Raw genomic sequence first — 20,957 nt, 5'->3', positions numbered from 1 at the left:
TTGGAATATGTCCTTCAATCCCAACAAATGCCTCTCTCTCTCTCTCTCTTTCTCTTTCTCTCTCTCTCCCCCTCTCCCCCTCTCCCCCTCTCCCCCTCTCCCCCTTAACCCCTCTCCCCCTCTCCCCCTCTCCCCCTCTCATCCTCTCCCCCTCTCCCCCTCTTTCTCTCTCTCCCCCTCTTTCTCTCTCTCCCCCTCTTTCTCTCTCTCCCCCTCTCCCCCTCTCCCCCTCTTCCCCCCCTCTCTCTCTCTCTCCCCCTCTCCCCCTCTCCCCCCCTCTCTGTCTCCCCCTCTCCCCGTTTCCCCCTTCTCCCCCTCTCCCCCCCTCCCCCCCTCTCTCTCTCTCTCTTTCTTTCCGAAAGGATCGTACCACAAATCCTCCCATCTACTTTCTCAACAGCTCTCGAAGAGTTTCAGTCCCTCAAAATCTTGGGTCTCACACTCAACCATGATGTTTCCTGGGCAAACCACATACCTAAGTTGGCCTCCAAAGCCATTCGCTGACTGGACATCCTGTGCTATGCAAGGTCCTTCCTTGGCACATCTGAACGATTATCTACCTATAAGGCCTTCATCCACAGTTTCATTGAATGCTGCATTCCCTGCTGGGCTGGCTACCCTGTCTCACACCTTGCTCAGCTTGACGCTGTGGCAGGCCTTCAAAATGATAGGAATATCCCATGGTGAAGTTGAGTTTCTTGGCCTATCACGTTCACATTGTATACAGCTCTGTGTTCTCTGTTTTATACCACCTCGTTTCTGGTCTTGCATGCTTTGCCCTTTCCGTGCTAGGTCCCAATGCCAGTAACCCACTTCTGGTGAAATTCCCAAAACCCCGAATCACTGCTCATCTCCACTCATTTGTTTCCTCTTATTTTCCACATGTGGAACCGACCTCCACAATCTCTTCAATCTCATTCTTTTCTCCAGGTCTTCAAAACAGCTGTTCACCACCACCCCCCATCCACAACCATAATCTCTCCACCCCCATTAATTCCCTCACCCAAGCCCACCTCTTTCTGGGTTTCCGGTTCTTCCTTCCACTTGTGTGATTGAGTTTGAGGTTGTATCTATCTTGTTCACCCACTGCCCTTACTTTGTTCTCATTCTTCCCCATGTGCCTTGTTTCTCCAAGTATCTCTCTATTTTGTTCCTCAACCCCACTGTTGGCATGTCTCCCACACCCCCACCCTCATGCCTTGCTGCACAGCTGTTCCTTTATCGGGAATATATCGAGAAGTTTCTGTTACATGAGTGGGGGTGTGGGGGCAGGGGGGGTGTGGGGGGGGAGGGGAGGAGGTTGCACATTTTGACACGCATTGTGAAAATGTGCTTTATTTTTTTGTTGCACCAGAAACGCTTGCTCCCTAAGGGTGCGGCCAAGGGGAGAAGGGGTCATGTGTACTTCTATATATATTGTTACGGATCGCGGATTAGATGTTATTATGGTCCGAGCGGATGGTCCACCGTGACCTAACAGTTCCCCCGATTCTTCCCCAACTCACCCGATTCCACTCGAACGTTGGCCAAATCGCGCTACGCTAAATCAATGATGGAAAGGACACAACGACTGGGATAGATGAAACGACGCAAGGGGTACAGTTCTCAAGACCTCCGGAGGAGGATATAATTAGTGGTGGAGGAAAGGGGTAGATTACAAGGTAGTGAGGTAAAGGCACAGAAGAGATAGGCACTTAATTACAGTCTTATCTTATCCCAGACAGACCACAGACAAACGGAACAAGGCTGACTTACACAGGGATTGATGGCAGGAAGGGACAGGTAGTTCGATAGCACAAGGTGCACCTTGGCTCGGGGACAGGATCAAGCACGGTCCAAAAGATGCAGGGAGGCCTCACAGCGCTCGGAGGTGGCGTCTTTCTTTCTCCAAGCTCAGCGCGCATCTGACGTCACCTCCCTCTTCCTGCGCATGCTCAGCGGGGAGTCACACGCCCTCGGCTGGTTGGCTCCGCCCCAGATGGGACCGGTCCGCCGCTTCCATTGGGTGCGGGGGTTACCGGGCTCCGCCCTTGACGAGGAGCTGACGGGGAGCCCCTATTTGGTAACCCCGTCGAGCACATGTTCGATGGCGGCTCGTTGGAAAGGCCTGGTGCCCTCCCAACACCCCCTACCAACCAAGCCGGAGTGAGGACGCGCACTCTCCGCGCTCGCCGCTGCTGTTGTTGTTGGTGTTGTTGTTGCTGAACCGTGAGGAAGAGCTGCGGGGAGGTATTGGGAGGTCCTAAACTTCCTAACGGTGCCATACAATCACATTCTGGTGCAACGAAGAGTCAGAATTAATGGAAACGAGTCCTTAACTGACATAGACTAAGAATAACTAGCAAGATGTCCTATAGTTGTCTTACATGAGATGCGGTGAACCTGGGTGCGACATTTAATGGGGGAAATAGGGGTAGGTCGGGTCTACAGAGTGTTGTTTACAGAAAATGGGACTAGGGAATGGGGGATTGGGGATAGTTGGGAAGTATTGAGGAAATAGGGGAATATTTACAAGCGGATATGGATGGATGCAAATCCCATATCCGCAACATTGCACCCTTCTCTACCTCGGGGCGTCCCGACCCGATAAATTTTTACCTACGTTAGTGTGGCACTCAGATGTAGTTCCCTCTACTATTAACTCAACCCTGAGTGCGACAGTTTTACAGATGTTCACAAATGAGTAAATATGTCCCCCTGCGACGTTGCACCCTTCTCCTAACAGAAACACACCCACAGGATAACCGAATCGCGGAAAGCATCCTCAAACTAAACATACAGCCGGTAGGGAGCATTATTTATACAACACTGATATTTACACTACGATCCAGGACTTGTTCTTTGAGGAACACATGCAGATGTTATGCATAGGGAGAGCACGCATGCCGGCATCGATACACCAACCCACGAGTGCCCTGTGGCCCTACGGCCTTTAATAATGTGCAGAGCACCCCATCCAAGCACCAAAAGCACCACCCCATACGCAGTCAGCACCATCCGGTGCACCAATAAAGTGTTCAATAATAAATGCACAATCAAGTGTCCATGGTCACCGGTGGTGTCGCAGCCGGCCGATGTTCTGCCGCTGGTCTTGCCTTCATGGAGTGCACTTGGCCTTCTGGCTTCTTTAGAAATAAAGAAAGGCGCCAACCGCGTCCATTTCTAAATTGTGGCCGTCAGGGGGGCCAACTAAAAGTGGTTCACCTGTATGGCATAGGTGCCACGTTGACCCAGAGGTCCATCCACGGGTGGTGCTTGACCGCAAAGGAACTGCGGTCCATTGTGGGCGGCCACAAAAATTGCGGTCCATATGGTGTATCGATCCAGGCAGCAAGCAGCGGAAGTACAGGCCCACAACTGCGGAGCCAGCACCTCTCTCTCCTCTCTCTCTGCCCCAAAGCCAGATCCTCGGAGGTGGGAGACAAAAGAAGACAAGTGAGTAAGGTGGTAAGGGCGCAAAAGTGCACGCAATTCAAGGTAATGCACACTGGGGGCACATGGGAACCAGGTGAGACAGGTACGTTCATACCGTACGCCCCCCCCCCCCACCAGGTAACCTACATTGCCCCCCCCTTACCCCTTACTGTATCCACAAAACACAACACTACCCATAAACATCTACTTTACACATCAACAAACGTCCCTACTGTCTTCCCCGTTCCTCCCATAAACCAAATTCGTCTTCTCTCCCTCCTAACCAATCAAATTTGCCATTTCCAACTCTCATCAAAATTTGCCATCTCCAACTCAACATCAACATCTGCCATCACCAATTCATCATCAGTCCCTCCTAAGGAGGGAGAGATGGAATCACCCCAATGTCTCATCCACGTCGTGATTGTCTCACAAATCCACACAGCAATTCTCCTTTCCTGCAACACCAAACAAAGAAAACACAGGTGTGGAGTCATCATCACCTCAGGTAAGTGGCTGCGTATGGTGCGACAGGTTCATCAATCCTAACTATTTCCTAAATGACTTTAACAACTTTACATTACCTGGGGTCTTTCCCTGCCAATCCATTGGCCAACTTACACAATGGGTTCTAAAAACCAATTCCCATTGACCAAACTGTGGTGCTTCTCAAGTTGGGGTCTCACTCCCCCGATTCATCACTCGGTGCCCCCGCACAATTTCGGTGGCTGGGTCGTGCGACGCTCCCTCTGGTCCGCCCACCTGCACACCTCCACCACTGTTGTTGCCTACCGAGCTCACCTGCTCCTCACACTAACCTAACTAACTGGGGAAGGCCCTCTCGCACTCTCACCCCCTCAGTGCCCTCTCTGGCACGGCCTGCCCGATCCACACCCGGGATCCTCAGGCACCCACTGACACTAACGGCTCCCAGAGCCCACCTGCGGCCTCACCTGGCCGACATCTAACAGTGGCGGAGTGCCCAACCATTCACACTCATACTAACAGGCCACACGACCAGCCAATTTCACCACACCAATGCACCCATCCACAATACCATTCTGCAACCGCACCACAAATGCCAATATCCAACCACAATTTACCTATACCTTCTAACTATTCTTTAAACTACCCTCCCCGGGTACTCGTGAAAAGGGGTCCACTCTTCCCCCATCCACACCTTCGCACCATGCACACCACTCCGTACCACTTACTCCATGTATTCCACACACCTGTACTTGCACACCTGTGCTCTCATACTTGGTGCCGCCTGCACCCTTCTCTCCCCCAAGCGCATTTGCGCTGATCCACAACACTCACTACTCATACACTGCTCCACACACCTGTCCAGTTCTCACACAGCATCATCTCATCTAACTACTCCCCTCTGAAACTTGCGCTTCCCAGTCGTCCCTTTAAACTATTGCGCTCCCTCGTCATTATCATCCACTCTAATCTACCTGCGTCCCCTCTCCAGGTATCCTTGTCACTAACTAACCTTAACGTTACCTAATGTCATCTTCGCTAGATCCCTACACACAATATCCTAACCCACCCGGGCTAGTTTTCACTGCCATAAACCCCATAAACTAGTGCATTTGCCCCAAATCATGGGAAGGGTGGCAGGGATGCCACCCTTACCCACCGTCATACGGCGCGAGTGGGACCTTGTGGGACCACCTCGTATGCGAGTCATTGCCCGCCTGCCGGACCCCGTGCGTCGCCCCTTGCGGGGTCAGCGCGGGGCCGAACCGGCCGGGCCCCCACAGTACATTACCCCCAAGGGGCTCCCGTGCCTCCCCTGTCCCTCTAAAAACTACCCCTGTTGGTGTCGATGCATGGGTCACACTTCCGCAACCCGCTACCCATTCCATCCCACCACAACCTTGCTCACTCACACCTCGCACCTCTCCCATCACCGGACCCTCTCGCTCGCACCCTCGTTCCATACCCTCCGGACCAGCCATACACCTCACTCTTGGCCTCTCACGAACATCCGGGTCTATCTCGACCCCCAAGCTTATTAAATCACCTGGCGCATCATACGCACGACCATATTGGTCACCACTTACACCGGGTCCTCTTTCTCTTCGCTTCTCCTCCATCACCTGCGAATTCCTCATCCGGTTAATGAGCACATCATCACGATCCGAACACAGACTTTGGACCAATTCTTTTACCTCCTCCTTTATCTCTTTCTTATCCTCTCTCCGTCGCTTCTTAATTTCGCTCACCCCTTCTTCCACTTCTTCTAATTTCTGCTTCACCTCCTTCATCTCCTCGTGCGCCCCCTTAAGTTCTTCCTCTAACTCCACCTTATTTTTTTCTATATGCTCCCGCACCTCCCGCTCTTTAACCTCCATCACCTCTACCACCTTGTTCATTTTCCTCGTCAGGTCCTCATGTACCGTCTGACACTCTTTTTTAATTACCCCTACGTCCTTTTTCATCTCCTTCTGTGTCGATTTTAAACCCTCTATTACCGCTGTGTTCTTCTTTACCTGGTCCCCCAACTCCTTTTGTCCCACTGTCAGTTGTTCTACTCCCAGCATCAACTCCTCTATACCACCTTGCAATTTTACAGTCCCCTTTCTCACCTCCTTCTCCATGCGCTCCTTACAGTGCCTCACCTCCTCGCGCACTCCTCCGACCTCCTCACTCACACCTCTTCTGATCTTTTCTCCCATCACTTGCATCTCCTGCCCAGATGCCACCCTCATCTGCTCCATTTCCTCCCTGTGAGCATCCAATTTAGTTTCTACCCCCATTCTGACCCCCTCTATCTGCTGCCCCATTTGTTTAACTTCCCTTTCCGCTTGGTCCCTCATGTCCCTCAATTTGCCTTCCATACTGTTTTCTAACCCCTCTAACCCCTTTTGCATCCCTTCCATTTGATTCTCTTGAGCGGCCATTCTGTTTTCTACCCCCGTTAACCCCTTTTTCACCTCTTTTATCCCATTGTCTAACCCCTCAAATTTCTTGTCTAATCCCTCACCGGTACCCCTCGCTTCGTCCCTCATTACCCCCAATTGCTCACTCTGAGCATCCATCCGGTTCCCCAATTGCTGACTATTAGCCCTCATCTCGTCCTTCTGCAGGTTGAGGGACGCCTGCATTTGTACCATAAATTGCTCCATGAGGGCCTGCATTTGGGCCATCCCTCCCACTTGTGCAGCGGGTGCGGCCGCCGTAGCCATGTGCGAGACGCCATTTTGCACGCCCGCAACCTCGTGCGCGAGAGCGCCATCTTGCGAACCTGCCGCCCTCACTGCTTCGCTCTCCTCATGTCCCTCAATTTGGTCCTGGATCGACCCTGCCTCACTCTCCTCTACCGGAACCCAGCCGTCTTGATCTGCCATAGCGCGACTTTCAAAATTCGGGTTTTCCTTTTAAAACAAAACAATTTCCAACTGCTTGTAATTTTGAGCGCGTTAAGCGCGCTTCGGGCCTCGTATCTCACTCCTCGACACCAATTGTTACGGATCGCAGATTAGATGTTATTATGGGCCGAGCGGATGGTCCACCGCGACCTAACAGTTCCCCCGATTCTTCCCCAACTCACCCGATTCCACTCGAACGTTGGCCAAATCGCGCTACGCTAAATCAATGATGGAAAGGACACAACGACTGGGATAGATGAAACGACGCAAGGGGTACAGTTCTCAAGACCTCCGGAGGAGGATATAATTAGTGGTGGAGGAAAGGGGTAGATTACAAGGTAGTGAGGTAAAGGCACAGAAGAGATAGGCACTTAATTACAGTCTTATCTTATCCCAGACAGACTACAGACAAACGGAACAAGGCTGACTTACACAGGGATTGATGGCAGGAAGGGACAGGTAGTTCGATAGCACAAGGTGCACCTTGGCTCGGGGACAGGATCAAGCACGGTCCAAAAGATGCAGGGAGGCCTCACAGCGCTCGGAGGTGGCGTCTTTCTTTCTCCAAGCTCAGCGCGCATCTGACGTCACCTCCCTCTTCCTGCGCATGCTCAGCGGGGAGTCACACGCCCTCGGCTGGTTGGCTCCGCCCCAGATGGGACCGGTCCGCCGCTTCCATTGGGTGCGGGGGTTACCGGGCTCCGCCCTTGACGAGGAGCTGACGGGGAGCCCCTATTTGGTAACCCCGTCGAGCACATGTTCAATGGCGGCTCGTTGGAAAGGCCTGGTGCCCTCCCAACACCCCCTACCAACCAAGCCGGAGTGAGGACGCGCACTCCCCGCGCTCGCCGCTGCTGTTGTTGTTGGTGTTGTTGTTGCTGAACCGTGAGGAAGAGCTGCGGGGAGGTATTGGGAGGTCCTAAACTTCCTAACGGTGCCATACAATCACATTCTGGTGCAACGAAGAGTCAGAATTAATGGAAACGAGTCCTTAACTGACATAGACTAAGAATAACTAGCAAGATGTCCTATAGTTGTCTTACATGAGATGCGGTGAACCTGGGTGCGACATTTAATGGGGGAAATAGGGGGAGGTCGGGTCTACAGAGTGTTGTTTACAGAAAATGGGACTAGGGAATGGGGGATTGGGGATAGTTGGGAAGTATTGAGGAAATAGGGGAATATTTACAAGCGGATATGGATGGATGCAAATCCCATATCCGCAACAATATATACACACACAAGGGTCTTCTATTTATGCAATATGCTTTTTCTGTTTGTTTGTATCTCTGTCTTTCTTTCTGATGATTTCCTCTGAAACAACTCGACCAGGCACCATGAAACCCATTTCATTACAAAGATGTTTCTCCGAGGAGTTCCGGTTGTGTATTCCTTTTTTCTATTACCAATTACCTTAATATGTTTTTAGTCATTTAGCCGATGTAATTGAATCACAAGACGACGGAATCTCGTGAGATTGTGAATTAGATGCGTTTTTTATTTACTTTTAGCATTGTTCTTAACGAATGGGAACAGGAACATTGTTTCCGAACGGAATGAAGGGGGACGGGGACGCAGAGAGTTGGTGTAGGGGGACAGAGAGGGAATAGAGTTGGTTGAGGGGTGGAAAACACAGTGGTGGGGCTTGAGCGGCTGTTAGTGATGGGCTATGACGAGTGCGAGCCATGCATGCTATTGCTGTTTTGATATTGGTTTATGTGTGGTATTGCTGAGGAAATGAAGAAATATGTAATGATCGATGTGGGGATGCCATTTTGCTTTTATGAGCAGATGAGACAGAGTTGGGAGCGTGAGATTGAGGACTTTGGGGGTTATGCATCAAATTAAGGTCACAATTGGGCCGTATGGGTGTCGGGAGGGGAGGAGTGTTGGGAAGCATTGGCAGGAGACGTTGCCACGTGACCATCGCACCGACAGTACCTGTCCCGTTTAACAGGTGAATCAGGTATAATGAAAGGGCATGCATACAACAACAACACAACATGCATTTTAAGGCCATTTTCCCTGCTGGAGCGGGGGTTAGCCTTGCGGTCCCCATGACAATCTTCTCCATCTTGCCCTATTTTCTGCATCTCTCCTTGTTAACCCCCTTGCCCGCATTTCTTCTTCCACCATCTTTGGCCAAGTCTTTCTCGGTCTTCACCGTCCTCTACTTCCGTCTACATTCATTTCCATCACTCTTCTCAACCAGTCACTTTCATCCTTCCTCAACACATGACCTAACCATCTCAACCTGTTCCTCTTCACAACATCAATCACAGGCTATATTCCCATCATTTTTCGCAATTCATTATTTGTCTTCCTCTCTCTCAACGATACTCCGCACATCCATCGAACCTTTCGCATTTCCACCCTTTCCAACCTTCGTTGCTGCTCTACGTTCATTACCCATGTCTCGCTCCCATAAATCATAACACTTCTCACACATGCAGCATACACCTTTCCCTTCAGCTTCAACGACACTCCCCTCCTCATCAGCACGCCACTCAGTTCCCGAAACTTCTTCCATGCACATCTCACTCCAGCAACCGTTGCCGAGTCTGATCCACCTTCTCCATTCAGCATGTCTCCGAGGTAGCAAAATGTTTTCACACCTTCCAGCTTCACGCCGTCTCCAAGATCCAACTCAACATTTCCTCCATCTGCAGCTCCCTCTGTGCACACCTTACATTTGAATGTAGCTGCCATACTGGTTAATGACCCTCTCAGACCACTACATTTTTGATGAACCCACTCAGCGCACATTGTACATTGAATGGAGTTCACTCCGACACCCTTCCTGCACACAGCACAGGGCCACTTCCCAGTTCTTTCCACCTCACCACATGCTTTACCACTTGCCATCACCTTCGTCTTTCCGATATTCACCTTCAGACCTTTTGTCTCCATACATTCCTTCCACTTGTTCAACTTTTCCTTCAGTCCATCCATACTTTCCGCAATCAACACCAGATCATCTGCATACCACAACTCCCACGGTAAACCCTCCTTTACGTTCTGAGCCAGCACCTCCATCACAGCTACAAATAGTAGTGGACTTAGTACCGACCCCTGATGCACTCCCACCTTCACCTCAAACTCACCACTGTTCCCGTCCTTCGTCCTTACAGCTGTGCGCGCTCTTTTGTACATTGCCATCACTACTCTGATCAACCATTCCTCCACTCCTAACTTCCTCATTGCCCATGTCAATACTTTGCGTGGAACCCTATCAAATGCTTTCTCCAGATCAACAAACCCAAGAAACAACTTCTTCCTCTTCTCCATGTACTTCTCCTGCAACTGCCTCACAATAAAAAGTGCGTCTGTCGTTCCTCTTCCTGGCATAAATCCAAACTGCATTTCGTCGATCTTCACTTTCTTCCTTATCCTCCTCTCCAACACCCTTTCCAATACCTTCATTCCATGCTCCAATAACTTTATCGCTCGGTACGAGCCACACTCTAGAGGGTCACCTTTCCCCTTGTATAGAGGGACGAGGGTACTCAGTTCCCAAACCACTGGAATGCGGCCTTCTTTTACCGCCAGATTACAGGTCTCTGTCATTCTCTTCACACCCCAACTTCCTGCTGCCTTCAACATATCTCTCACAACTCCCGTCGGCCCTCCTGCTTTTCTACTCTTCATTGCTTTTATCGCTTCCTCAACTTCCTTCTCAGTTATCTTCTCTGCCGGTCCTAAAACTGGGTTACTCTCTATGTTGCCATCCCATTCATTCTCTGTATTCAACAGCATTTCCATATATCTCTTCCATCTTCCTTTAATTCCATCTGGGTCCACAACGATTTGTCCCACTTCATCCTTCAAGCAACTCACCCCCATCACATCACACCTCTCTTCCGCTATCTGCTTTGCAATCCTGAATACTGCTCTCTGACCCTCTTCAGAATCCAAGCGTTCTCCGAACATTTTCCTACATGCCACCTGCGCCTTTGCTACCTCTTTCTTTGCAGCCTTCTTGGCTGCCTTATAACTTTCATGCTCTGCTGTTTCTGCTCCCGTACCCTTCGCCTTCTGCCACTCCTTGAACTTCTTCCTCTTCTCGTCAATCCTCTTTCCAACTTCATCATCCCACCACCATGTTTCCGCATGCATGATAAAATTAATTATGCCAACCACTTATAGGCTATTTGTTCGAGAGGGCTTTGCCCGTCATCTTTTGTGAAATCGTCCGTCATCCGATTAATTGACCTCTTTATCTCTATATTTAAAATAAAATGACAAGCAGTTGACATAATACAATTTGCTAAAGCCTACACAAACAGGTGCTGTAACTGCAGTGGTAGAGTGGTAACTTGACCACTGCAGTTGTAGCACCTGTTTGTGCCATATGAAATGACTGTGTCTATCTCTGTCTTCACTCATCTTGGTCAATAAATTTAAATCTGGTTTCCTCTTTGATGATGATGTTTGTTTTGCAAATGAGACTTCTTGTCGAACCTTACCTCCTTGTTCTCTTCATGTTACGTGGCGTTGCACATCATCCAAGGTTCCTTGGGAAAGCTGTTTTTTAATGGTGTCAATGAAGCCTGAAGGCCGAAGCACATATTAAAGATTGAAGTTTACAATGCTTGCTTGCATGCTTCCCCACTTCCCTATCAATTGTAAATTGTCATTGATAATTTAAGGCAAGGTTTTTGTCTGTGTATCTCAGTTATCACAAAAGTCGTGATTCGGATCAAGTTGTCATCACGAGTGTAGAACTTGCTACTCTGGGTTCCTTCTTTGGGAGCCTGTCTGTGATGGCAGTAAACATAGCTTTTTAAGGTTTATACTTGATGCTCACAAACTTTAAAAAAATTAAAAAAAATTGTTTAACCATTTCGTTTATATTGACATGGGCCTTTATAGACAAATGCATTTGGTTTATAATGGAAACAATTCAACATTAACAAACCAAAGTCAAATTGTAGCTGTAGCACAATTATGACATTTCTCACCTTGTAATAGGTTGAACCCACAAGAGAGGGTTTGGGGAAGTGGGAGTGGAGTTTTCATGAAAAGGGTTAACCAGTTGTCATGGATCATGGATGCACCGATTTCTCCAAATATCTCTTGCTGCTTTTTCGCATGCCAAGCCTCGGTGTTCCTATTAATACTGTCCTACAGAACTGTCATCCTACAGAACCCACAACATATTCGATTACATTCCAAGAGTGTTGCAAACTACGAACATTCCCACTTGCTGAGGGTAAAGCTCTTGTCCATTTGACCAGCAAAAGCCAAACTTACTGTCGGAATTAATCACATTTTGCCCTTTTCACAAACAATATATTTTTTTCTTAAACTTACCTCCTCTTTCTTCTTATTCCCTCTTCTTTTGTTCCTATTTTTATTGTTTCCTCTTCCTCCTGACATCTTCCTCATCTGCATCTTCCTCCTTGCCCTTTCTCATCACCATCCTCTTTCATTCTTCCTCATCTTACTGTTATTCCCATCTTCCTCTTCTTCATCATCATTTTCCTCCCTCTCTCTCTCTCCTCTTCATTTTTGTTTTTAGCCCTCCTCTTGTTCCTCGTCCTCTCCTTTTGTTTCTCATCACTCATCCTCCTATTGTTCTTCCCCTCTTGTTACTTACCTACTCTCTGTTGTTCCTTGTCCCACTGATTGAGTTGTGTTTCCAAAAATTTAATTCAATGATGAAATACATTTCATAAACAATAAATTTGTATTTATGAAAATCATGCCTTACTGTTTTGTCAATGGGAGATTAAAAAAATTCATCTTCCATTAACAAAACTTCCCCAAAGATTTCATTAGTCACCTTTCCTCGTTTATAGGAGGAAGAATGTTTTCACAGCCTAGCCCGTAGGGCAATGTCTGTGATGACAGTAAACAGACAGTAAAATCTGACAGTAAAATCCCCATCCTCTGCTGGAGCAAAAGGGGACAGCAGATTCGCCACTCAGCAGATCCTCCCCTCAGCAGATCCTCCCCTCAGCATATCCAATCCCAGCTACGCCATTGTTAGATTATCGGTCTTGTTTCATTTCACTTGTTCTGGTCATTTACACAGAGCAATGCTGCGACATGTTTCTCTGAACACTGAACATCTCAATCTAAACAAAACTAAGAAACTGAACATCTCAATCCATAGATGATCAGTTCCTGGGTGTTTCTCTCGTACTCCAATCTTGGGTTTGTTGCGGGCTTTTGTTTGACCACAGTTCCGGTCTCTTTTTACTTTGTGTTGATCACCCTTGGCTGCTCTTCAAAATGTTTTGATGATGTGAATGAATTGTTGAGTGAATCTCTTGTACTTCTGGCTCATTCGTGTTACTTTATCATTTTTGAGTAATTATGTGCTTAATGCTTTTAGTGCTTATTTGTCATGATCCATGCTCATTCCTACACATATTGTCCTTTGGTCTTCTAAATATTTTGGAGGAAATTATTTGAAAACGTTTCTTACTTTTGGAGCAGATTGCTACCAAGTTTGATACAATTATCTGACCGTTCACCAACAACAACAACAGGCATTTTAAGGCCATTTTCCCTGCGAGAGCAGGGGTGAGCCTTGCGGTCCCCATGACAATCTTCTCCATTTTGCCCTATTTTCTGCATCTCCCCTTGTTAACCCCCTTGCCCGCATTTCTTCTTCGACCATCTTTAGCCAGGTCTTTCTCGGTCTTCCCCGTCCTCTACTTCCTTCTACATTCATTTCCATCACTCTTCTCAACCAGTCACTTTCATCCTTCCTCAACACATGACGAAACCATCTCAACCTGTTGCTCTTCACAGCATCCATCACAGGCTCTATTCCCATCATCTTTCACAATTCATCATTTGTCTTCCTCTCTCTCAACGATACTCCGCACATCCACCGAACCATTCACATTTCCACCCTTTCCAGCCTTCGTTGCTGCTCTACGTTCATTACCCATGTCTCACTCCCATAAATCATAACACTTCTCACACATGCAGCACACACCTTTCCCTTCAGCTTCAACGACACTCCCCTCCTCATCAGCACGCCACTCAGTTCCCGAAACTTCTTCCATGCACATCTCACTCCAGTAACCGTTGCCGAGTCTGATCCACCTTCTCCATTCAGCATGTCTCCGAGGTAGCAAAATGTTTTCACACCTTCCAGCTTCACGCCGTCTCCAAGATCCAACTCAACATTTCCTCCATCTGCAGCTCTCTCTGTGCACACCTTACACTTGAATGTAGCTGCCACACTGGTTAATGACCACTAAATTTTTGATGACTCACTCTGCGCACATTGTACGTTGAATGGAGTTCACTCCGACACCCTTCCTGCACACAGCACACGGCCACTTCCCAGTTCTTTCCACCTCACCACATGCTTTACCACTTGCCATCACCTTTGTCTTTCCGATATTTACCTTCAGAACTTTTGTCTCTACATTCCTTCCACTTGTTCATCTTCTCCTTCAATCCATCCATACTTTCTGCAATCACCAGATCATCTGCATACAACAACTCCCACGGCAAACGCTCCTTTACGTTCCGAGCCAGCACCTCCATCACAGCTACAAATAGTAGTGGACTTAGTGCCGTCTCCTGATGCAATCCCACCTTCACCTCGAACTGACCACTGTTCCCGTCCTTCGTCCTTACAGCTGTGCGCGCTCTTTCGTACATTGTCATCACTACTCTGATCAACCATTCCTCCACTCCTAACTTCCTCAATGCCCATGTCACTACTTTGCGTGGAACCCTCTCGAATGCTTTCTCCAGATCAAGAAACCCAAGAAACAACTTCTTCCTCTTCTCCATGTACTTCTCCTGCAACTGCCTTACAATAAAAAACGTGTCTGTCGTTCCTCTTCCTGGCATAAATCCAAACTGCATTTCGTCCATCTTCCCTTTCTTCCTCATCCTCCTCTCCAACACCCTTTCCAATACCTTCATTCCATGCTCCAAGAACTTTATCGCTCGATGCGAGCCACAGTCCAGAGGGTCACTTTTCCCCTTGTATAGAGGGACGAGGGTACTCAGTTCCCAATCCACTGGAATGCGGCCTTATTTCACCACCAGATGATCTGACCGTTCCCTCTTGCTTAATCATATTATGTCCCAGACAATCAGCAGTGTAACCCCCACATGTTCTTGTAGATCGCACCTCACCTCATCACTTCACCTGGTCTTCCCTCGGGCTGGGAAGAGAGGAAGGACGACAAGGCGAGGACTTATTATGTGAACCACAGCGACCACACCACTACCTGGACCTACCCATCCCTACAAGCAAGTACTACTTCAGAGTACCACTCGAGGTCAAATTGCTTACCTTTATTTCACCATATGTGAAAATGAAAATGAAAATTTCAATTTTCATTTCTTTCACCATTTATTTGTTGTCTATCTTACGTAGTTTGTATGTTTAGTGAGGTGACACTTTATTTGCTGAAGTTATTTTAATATGTCACGAGCAATGAAACCGCCACTTCACTGACTGTGGTGGAACAACACCATTTATATGTGTTACTGTACAGGGCAAAATGGAGAAGATTGTCATGGGGACCGCAAGGCTAACCCCCGCTCTCGCAGGGAAAATGGCCTTAAAATGCATGTTGTTGTTGTTGTTGTTGTTGTTGTTGTTGTACTGTACAGTACAGTAGTACAGTTTATTGCGGGTCAATATTTTCAATTTTTTTTTCTATTCCACAAACTTTTTGTTTACTGCTAACTTTGTTAACTAACTCGTTTACTGCGTTAATTTTAGTAATACACACACGTCTTCGCCAAAAAAACTATTGTTTTTGAAACAGTTGAGCTTTCGATACAGTCTGATATCCTGCCTTGCTCTCCAAACCCTCTGCTAATGGCATCCAAGGCCAACTCCACTCTTGGGTTACTGACTTCCTCTGCTGGAGCAATTTTCTGTGCCCCGTCATATTGCTAATCTTCATCAACGATCTCTCTAACTCTGGAAAATCCTCTATCTCTTTTTGCTGAATACTCCAGCCTCTGCAGTGACATCCCTCATCCTTCAAATCTCACACTCTCACTCTCTCCATCTCTCCGAAAGGACCATCTGGCAAACTCTCCCATCTACTCTTGTAGCAATTATCTTGAGGAAGTTCAGTCACTCAAACTCCCAGGTCTCACTGTCAGCCATGATCTTTCCTGGGAAAACCCCATTTCAAGGTTGGCCGCCAAAGCCTCCAACTGGGCAGCCTACGTCGTGCAAAGTCCTTTTTTTTTGGCACACCTCTGAACTCCTATCCACCTACTTGACCTTCCTCGGCAGCTTGATTGAGTACTGCCCTCCAATCTGGGATGGCACCCCTGCCTCACACCTTGCTCAGCTTGACGCTGTGGAAAGAACCATGGCCTTCAAGATTATTTGAATGTCCACAACAAAACAGTCTTTTGGCCTATCACTTTCCCATCACAGGCAGTTCGGTGGTCTCACTGTCTTCTACCGCTCTCTTTCTGGTCTTGCACCCTCTGCCCTTTCTGTTCTTTGACCCCCACCCTACAATTCCCTCCCCCAGGTTTCTGCAGGGCACACGCAGTCCACCATCAACCCCATTCTGGTGAAACTCTCAAAATGAAATACCTCCTCAGACCCCAATTTTTCTAATGCCTTGAACAAACATTGGTACATCACGGGTGATGAAGGTTATGGTGAGGTTTCATCGAAATTACGTGTGTAGTTTCTGAGAAGAAAGCAAATACCTATTTTGGGGGGGAGGAAGGTGAACCCTCGATGCACTTTGATCCCCAGTAAACCCCCTTAGACCCCGATTTTTTTAGTGTCGTGAACAAAGTTTAGTCATAACATAGCAAATGTCATTTGTGCCAAGTTTGGTCACAATCCCTTCAGCGCGTTTGGAGAAGTTGCAAGTGTTTACGGACTGACGGACTGAGGGACGGACGATGTGCCATCGCATAGGTTTCCCTGAACTTCGTTCCAGGTGAGCTAAAAAAAACTAGAGTTCATAGAACACCTTACCCCGCATAATCTTTTCGAGAATAAAGGATATGGAAGGGGTGTACGAGCAGGAAATTAGATTTGGTGAGATGATGTAAAATGTCGTAATATTTTGTCCTATTACTGCTAAACAAAAGGTTTTGTTTGAAAGTGCCAATGCGGCGATTTATGTTCTCCGGTGTTCAAATATATTGTTCCTCGTTGTCGAAATGTGGGGTTGAGCAATTGGTTTACTTTGTCTGTCTGCCTACAAACGTCAGTTTATGATCGAGGAACAACTTCATTTCACTTGAATGTTATATTTTGAACACGAATCGGAAAATGAGCCTGTGGTTTAGCGGTGCTTTGGCTCTGCATTTGTTCCGATCCGGCATGCACAGAGAGATTTTTTTTTTTTACTCTGCCTGCCTAGTAGCGAAACAAAATTGAAAATCATTTCAAGGAGGATTTATGCTTTTTAACGATGCCATAAAGAGCACAAACAACAGACATGAATAACTAATGTAACGTGTTAAATAACGTGGTGTAAAAGACGCTAAAGCAATGGCGGTAATCTCGACCAATCAAAAATTTGCTGCTCGCAGACCCTGCCTATGTCCTTTTTCCTCAAGACTGTGTGGGTATTGTGTTCTATTAACTCCCTAGTCTTTAATCTGTTTGGCATTGTGCTTGCCATTACATGCTGTGATATTCCTGGTGTTTTTACACCTGTATACAAGTTTAGGCACATGGAAAACCTATACAACAGGTCGTGAAAAGTGAACACCATGTGCAGTATTGAGGAACTGCTGGACAAAGGGCATAGGCACCTGACAAGCAAGATAATAATGAGACAGATCGACATCACTATTTTATGAAGCAGAAGATGGGAAAGCAAACTAATGGGATAATTGATGACCGATAAAGCTAATAGGTACACAGCAGAATGATTGGCAAGGATATAACACATCACGAGGAGTTTAGGTGAGCTTTGCATCTTGATTTGGCAAGGAAAAGGTGTAGCCTACTTAACGAGAACAGTGTGTGCCACCGAGGCGGATTGGCTGGGGATGAAAGGCTGAAGGAGCAGAGGATGTCGGCCTATATTTGAAGGAATCCAGTACAGCAAGGCCACAATTGTGCAGTTTGAGAAAAGCGTTCCCTGTGCTTTATCCTCCTGCTGAGATACACAAAAGTACCCTTTAGTGACCGAGATACATTTGCCTTCAGGAGTCCATCTGGATATGTATTGCCTTGAGCTCATTGTTTGGAGATGTTTGATGTGTACGGTTCAAGTAACTGAGCCTTTACAGACATGTGCCCTAAGTTATATTATAATATTGCTTTCTTTGTTCCACAGCATTTGAGGCTCACTTATGGGCTTGAGTGAAATTACATGAAGGGCAATAGGATTTTCACATTTGACAAATAAAATGGTGTACCGTATTCCAACCTGAATTGCACCCAACAACTCAGAATACCACATCCACCACGTCATTACCTCCACCACCGAATGTGCATGAAGGTTATGCCTTCACACCTGTCTGTCTGTCTGTCTGTCTGTCTGTGTCTATCTGTCTGTGCGTGAGGTATCTCAAAAAATTATGGACTGATTTGGACGAAAATTGGTGGACAGGTTGGGTGTGTGCCAAGGACAAATCTAAATATCTATAAAGCTCAGTTGACTTTTTGCTCCACCAAATAACAGCGAAACGGAGTTGAGTAAAAGGGTGAAAATTGTACAGATGCTCTGATAAATAACTACCTCTGTCTGTTTGAATGTTTGAAAGAGAATAGACGTCTGGATCAATTTTCGGATCCCCTCACCTCCTCCTCCCCCCTCCCTCACCCGCCCAGCAACGCCGGGTACTTCTGCTAGTTTATTATATTGTGGGGAAGATCCGGATCCGGATACTATAACTTTTTTCAGTGATTTTTCATCATTGAGAGATAGGGCCACAATCGATTATATAGCAAAAAGTTATGGATGGATTCAGACAAAATTCAGTGGACAGGTTGTGTGTGTGACAATGACGAATTGATTAGATTTTGATGAATATCTGGATCCGGATTGTTTTTATTTTATTTCAAAAGTGATTCTTCATAATTGACAGACAGAGCCAAAAACGATATCCACCATGATCATTTGAGAAGTTTTGGGTGGGTTATGACAAAGCTTGTTGGATCAATTGGATATCTGGCAAGAACAAGCCAATTAGATTGTGGTTGAGGTCCAGATGTAGATCCTTCCTATTGGTGGGATACAAAGCGTAAACCGTTCAGCTTGGCAGAGGTACGTGCTCTACCGAGTGCCGTTCCAGTTCACTTTTATGTTTAGTTGTCTTTGTTTTTAGAACTCAGCATTAGTTTCTTATTCTTTATTTATATTCCAGCCTGCAGATGATGGGGTGCATGGAGCTGCAGGTGGAACTCCATTGCCAACTACAATCGATGCCCAAGACTCTGAGGAACCCTTTCAAGTACGGCGTCCTCGCAGCTTCAGCTCTCCTCCAAGCCCCATGGAGGTAAGCTGTGTGGCAGAACAGCCGAGAACATTTTACCATTTCTCTCGACAACATCTGCCATGATATATTGTCACCAAATTTCAAATAATTTTATACAACTCCTTGCCTTGCTCTCTTCTCCAAGTTTTCTTTCCATCATAATCCATTGCACAAGTCTACTTTCCTGTCTCTTGTTGCCTCATTCTCCAACCCCTGCTATTACCTTCTCAAGATCCTTCCTGTCGAGTATTTTTTATGCCTCCGCCGATGAAGTCGCCATAGGCATTGTGTTTTTTGGTTGTCCGGCTGTTTGTCCGTCCGTCTGTGATCGGTTACCGTGATAAAAATTCATTTTTTCCCTCATCAATCTACACTCAATACCCCATAATGACAAAGAGAAAACAGGATTTTAGAAAGTTTTGCAAATTTATTAAAAAGAAAAAAACTGAAATATCACATTGACATAAGTATTCATACCCTTTGCTATGACACTTGAAATTTAGCTCAGGTGCCTCCCATTTCTCTTGATCATCTTTGAGATGTTTCTACACCTTGATTGGAGTCCACCTGTGGTAAATTCAATTGGTTGGACATGATTTGGAAAGGCACACACCTGTCTATATAAGGTATCTCAGCTGACAATGCATATCAGAACAAAAACCAAGCCATGAAGTCGAAGGAACTGCCTGCAGAGCTCAGAGACAGGATTGTGTCGAGGCACAGATCTGGGGAAACCTACAAAAAATCTCTGCTGAAATTTTTCTTTCTATATATCTATTTTCAAAATACCTATTCAAAAAATACTTTCTGAATGCACTGTACATATTAAGTCACTAGATAACGAGGAATTTATCTATTTGATTATTACCCTCGCTAGAGGAGGAAGTATTGCATTTCGGTCAGTTTGTCTGTCTGTCCGCACATAATGTGCCAACACAGACCACATTATATACACGTTATCCTTTTAAAACGGAGTACCTCTATAAAGTATCTATAACTATAATGCCAGTACGTCTATAAAGTATTTACGGTACAATTAGAATGGAAGTACATCTATAAAATACATACTATAAAACCACACAAATCAAGTCTTGGTGAGCATCTGTATGTAATCTTTGTTTGCCTTTTCTAGTTAACTTATTGTGAAATTTACATTGATTTCATTCATGGCTGGTGCATGGAGACGTCACACCTGATGGTTTCTGTTGAATTTAGTATCAGTTTGAAGTCAATCTGCATCTCAGGGTAGCAAATCTGCATCCTGCTGAATATCTGAATGTCATTGTAACCAAAAACAACGTGTGGTGATTAATCGGACCCAGACTTGGCCAATGAGCATTTGAAGATGTAACACGCACTAATGCCATCAGCATCAGCCATGGAACACTACTGTCCCCGCTCGATTAACTGAGGAACTGCATCCCAGGTCCTAGAATCAAATGAAAAGCATTGTAGTACGTTTGCACTGAATTGGTCATTCCTGTGCTATTTTGTGCTTGTTTCAACATTCTTGACGCTGGCGCATCCTGACCTCTGACTTCTGACACTCTGTCATTTGCAGGACACCTCTGTTGTCGTGCTAATAAACAGACTGATGTCGGAAGAATTTGCAGAGCAATCTAAATAGAAAAGACGACCAATCCTGTGCACACAACACTTCCTCATTTCCATCACAAAAAGTTCAAATCGTCAACTGTTGGGGACTGAGGGGAGGGTTTTTATTTATTTATTAATTTTTGTATACAAGATCGAGGC

At 46.6% G+C, this 20,957-nt stretch overlaps 1 protein-coding gene across 8 annotated transcripts in view; it reads left to right on the top strand.

Moving 5' to 3' along the window:
• Nucleotides 1–20,957, top strand: part of LOC137431527 (E3 ubiquitin-protein ligase NEDD4-like) — a 274,005-nt gene that overhangs the window by 202,358 nt on the left and 50,690 nt on the right. For 4 of the 8 annotated variants that reach the window (XM_068122932.2, XM_068122931.2, XM_068122930.2 and 1 more), the window contains 2 exons: nucleotides 14,898–15,026; nucleotides 19,092–19,223. In XM_068122932.2, coding sequence (XP_067979033.2) covers nucleotides 14,898–15,026; nucleotides 19,092–19,223 — 261 coding nt within the window. The remainder of the gene's footprint in view (nucleotides 1–14,897; nucleotides 15,027–19,091; nucleotides 19,224–20,957) is intronic. The other 4 variants (XM_078782180.1, XM_078782179.1, XM_078782178.1 and 1 more) reach the window with 1 other exon arrangement.

Source organism: Myxine glutinosa, chromosome 7 (assembly GCF_964187855.1).
Source record: "Myxine glutinosa chromosome 7, kmMyxGlut1.1, whole genome shotgun sequence".
NCBI lineage: Eukaryota > Metazoa > Chordata > Myxini > Myxiniformes > Myxinidae > Myxine > Myxine glutinosa.
Note: the sequence above shows the minus strand (reverse complement) of the source record. Positions and strands in the feature narration are given on the sequence as shown.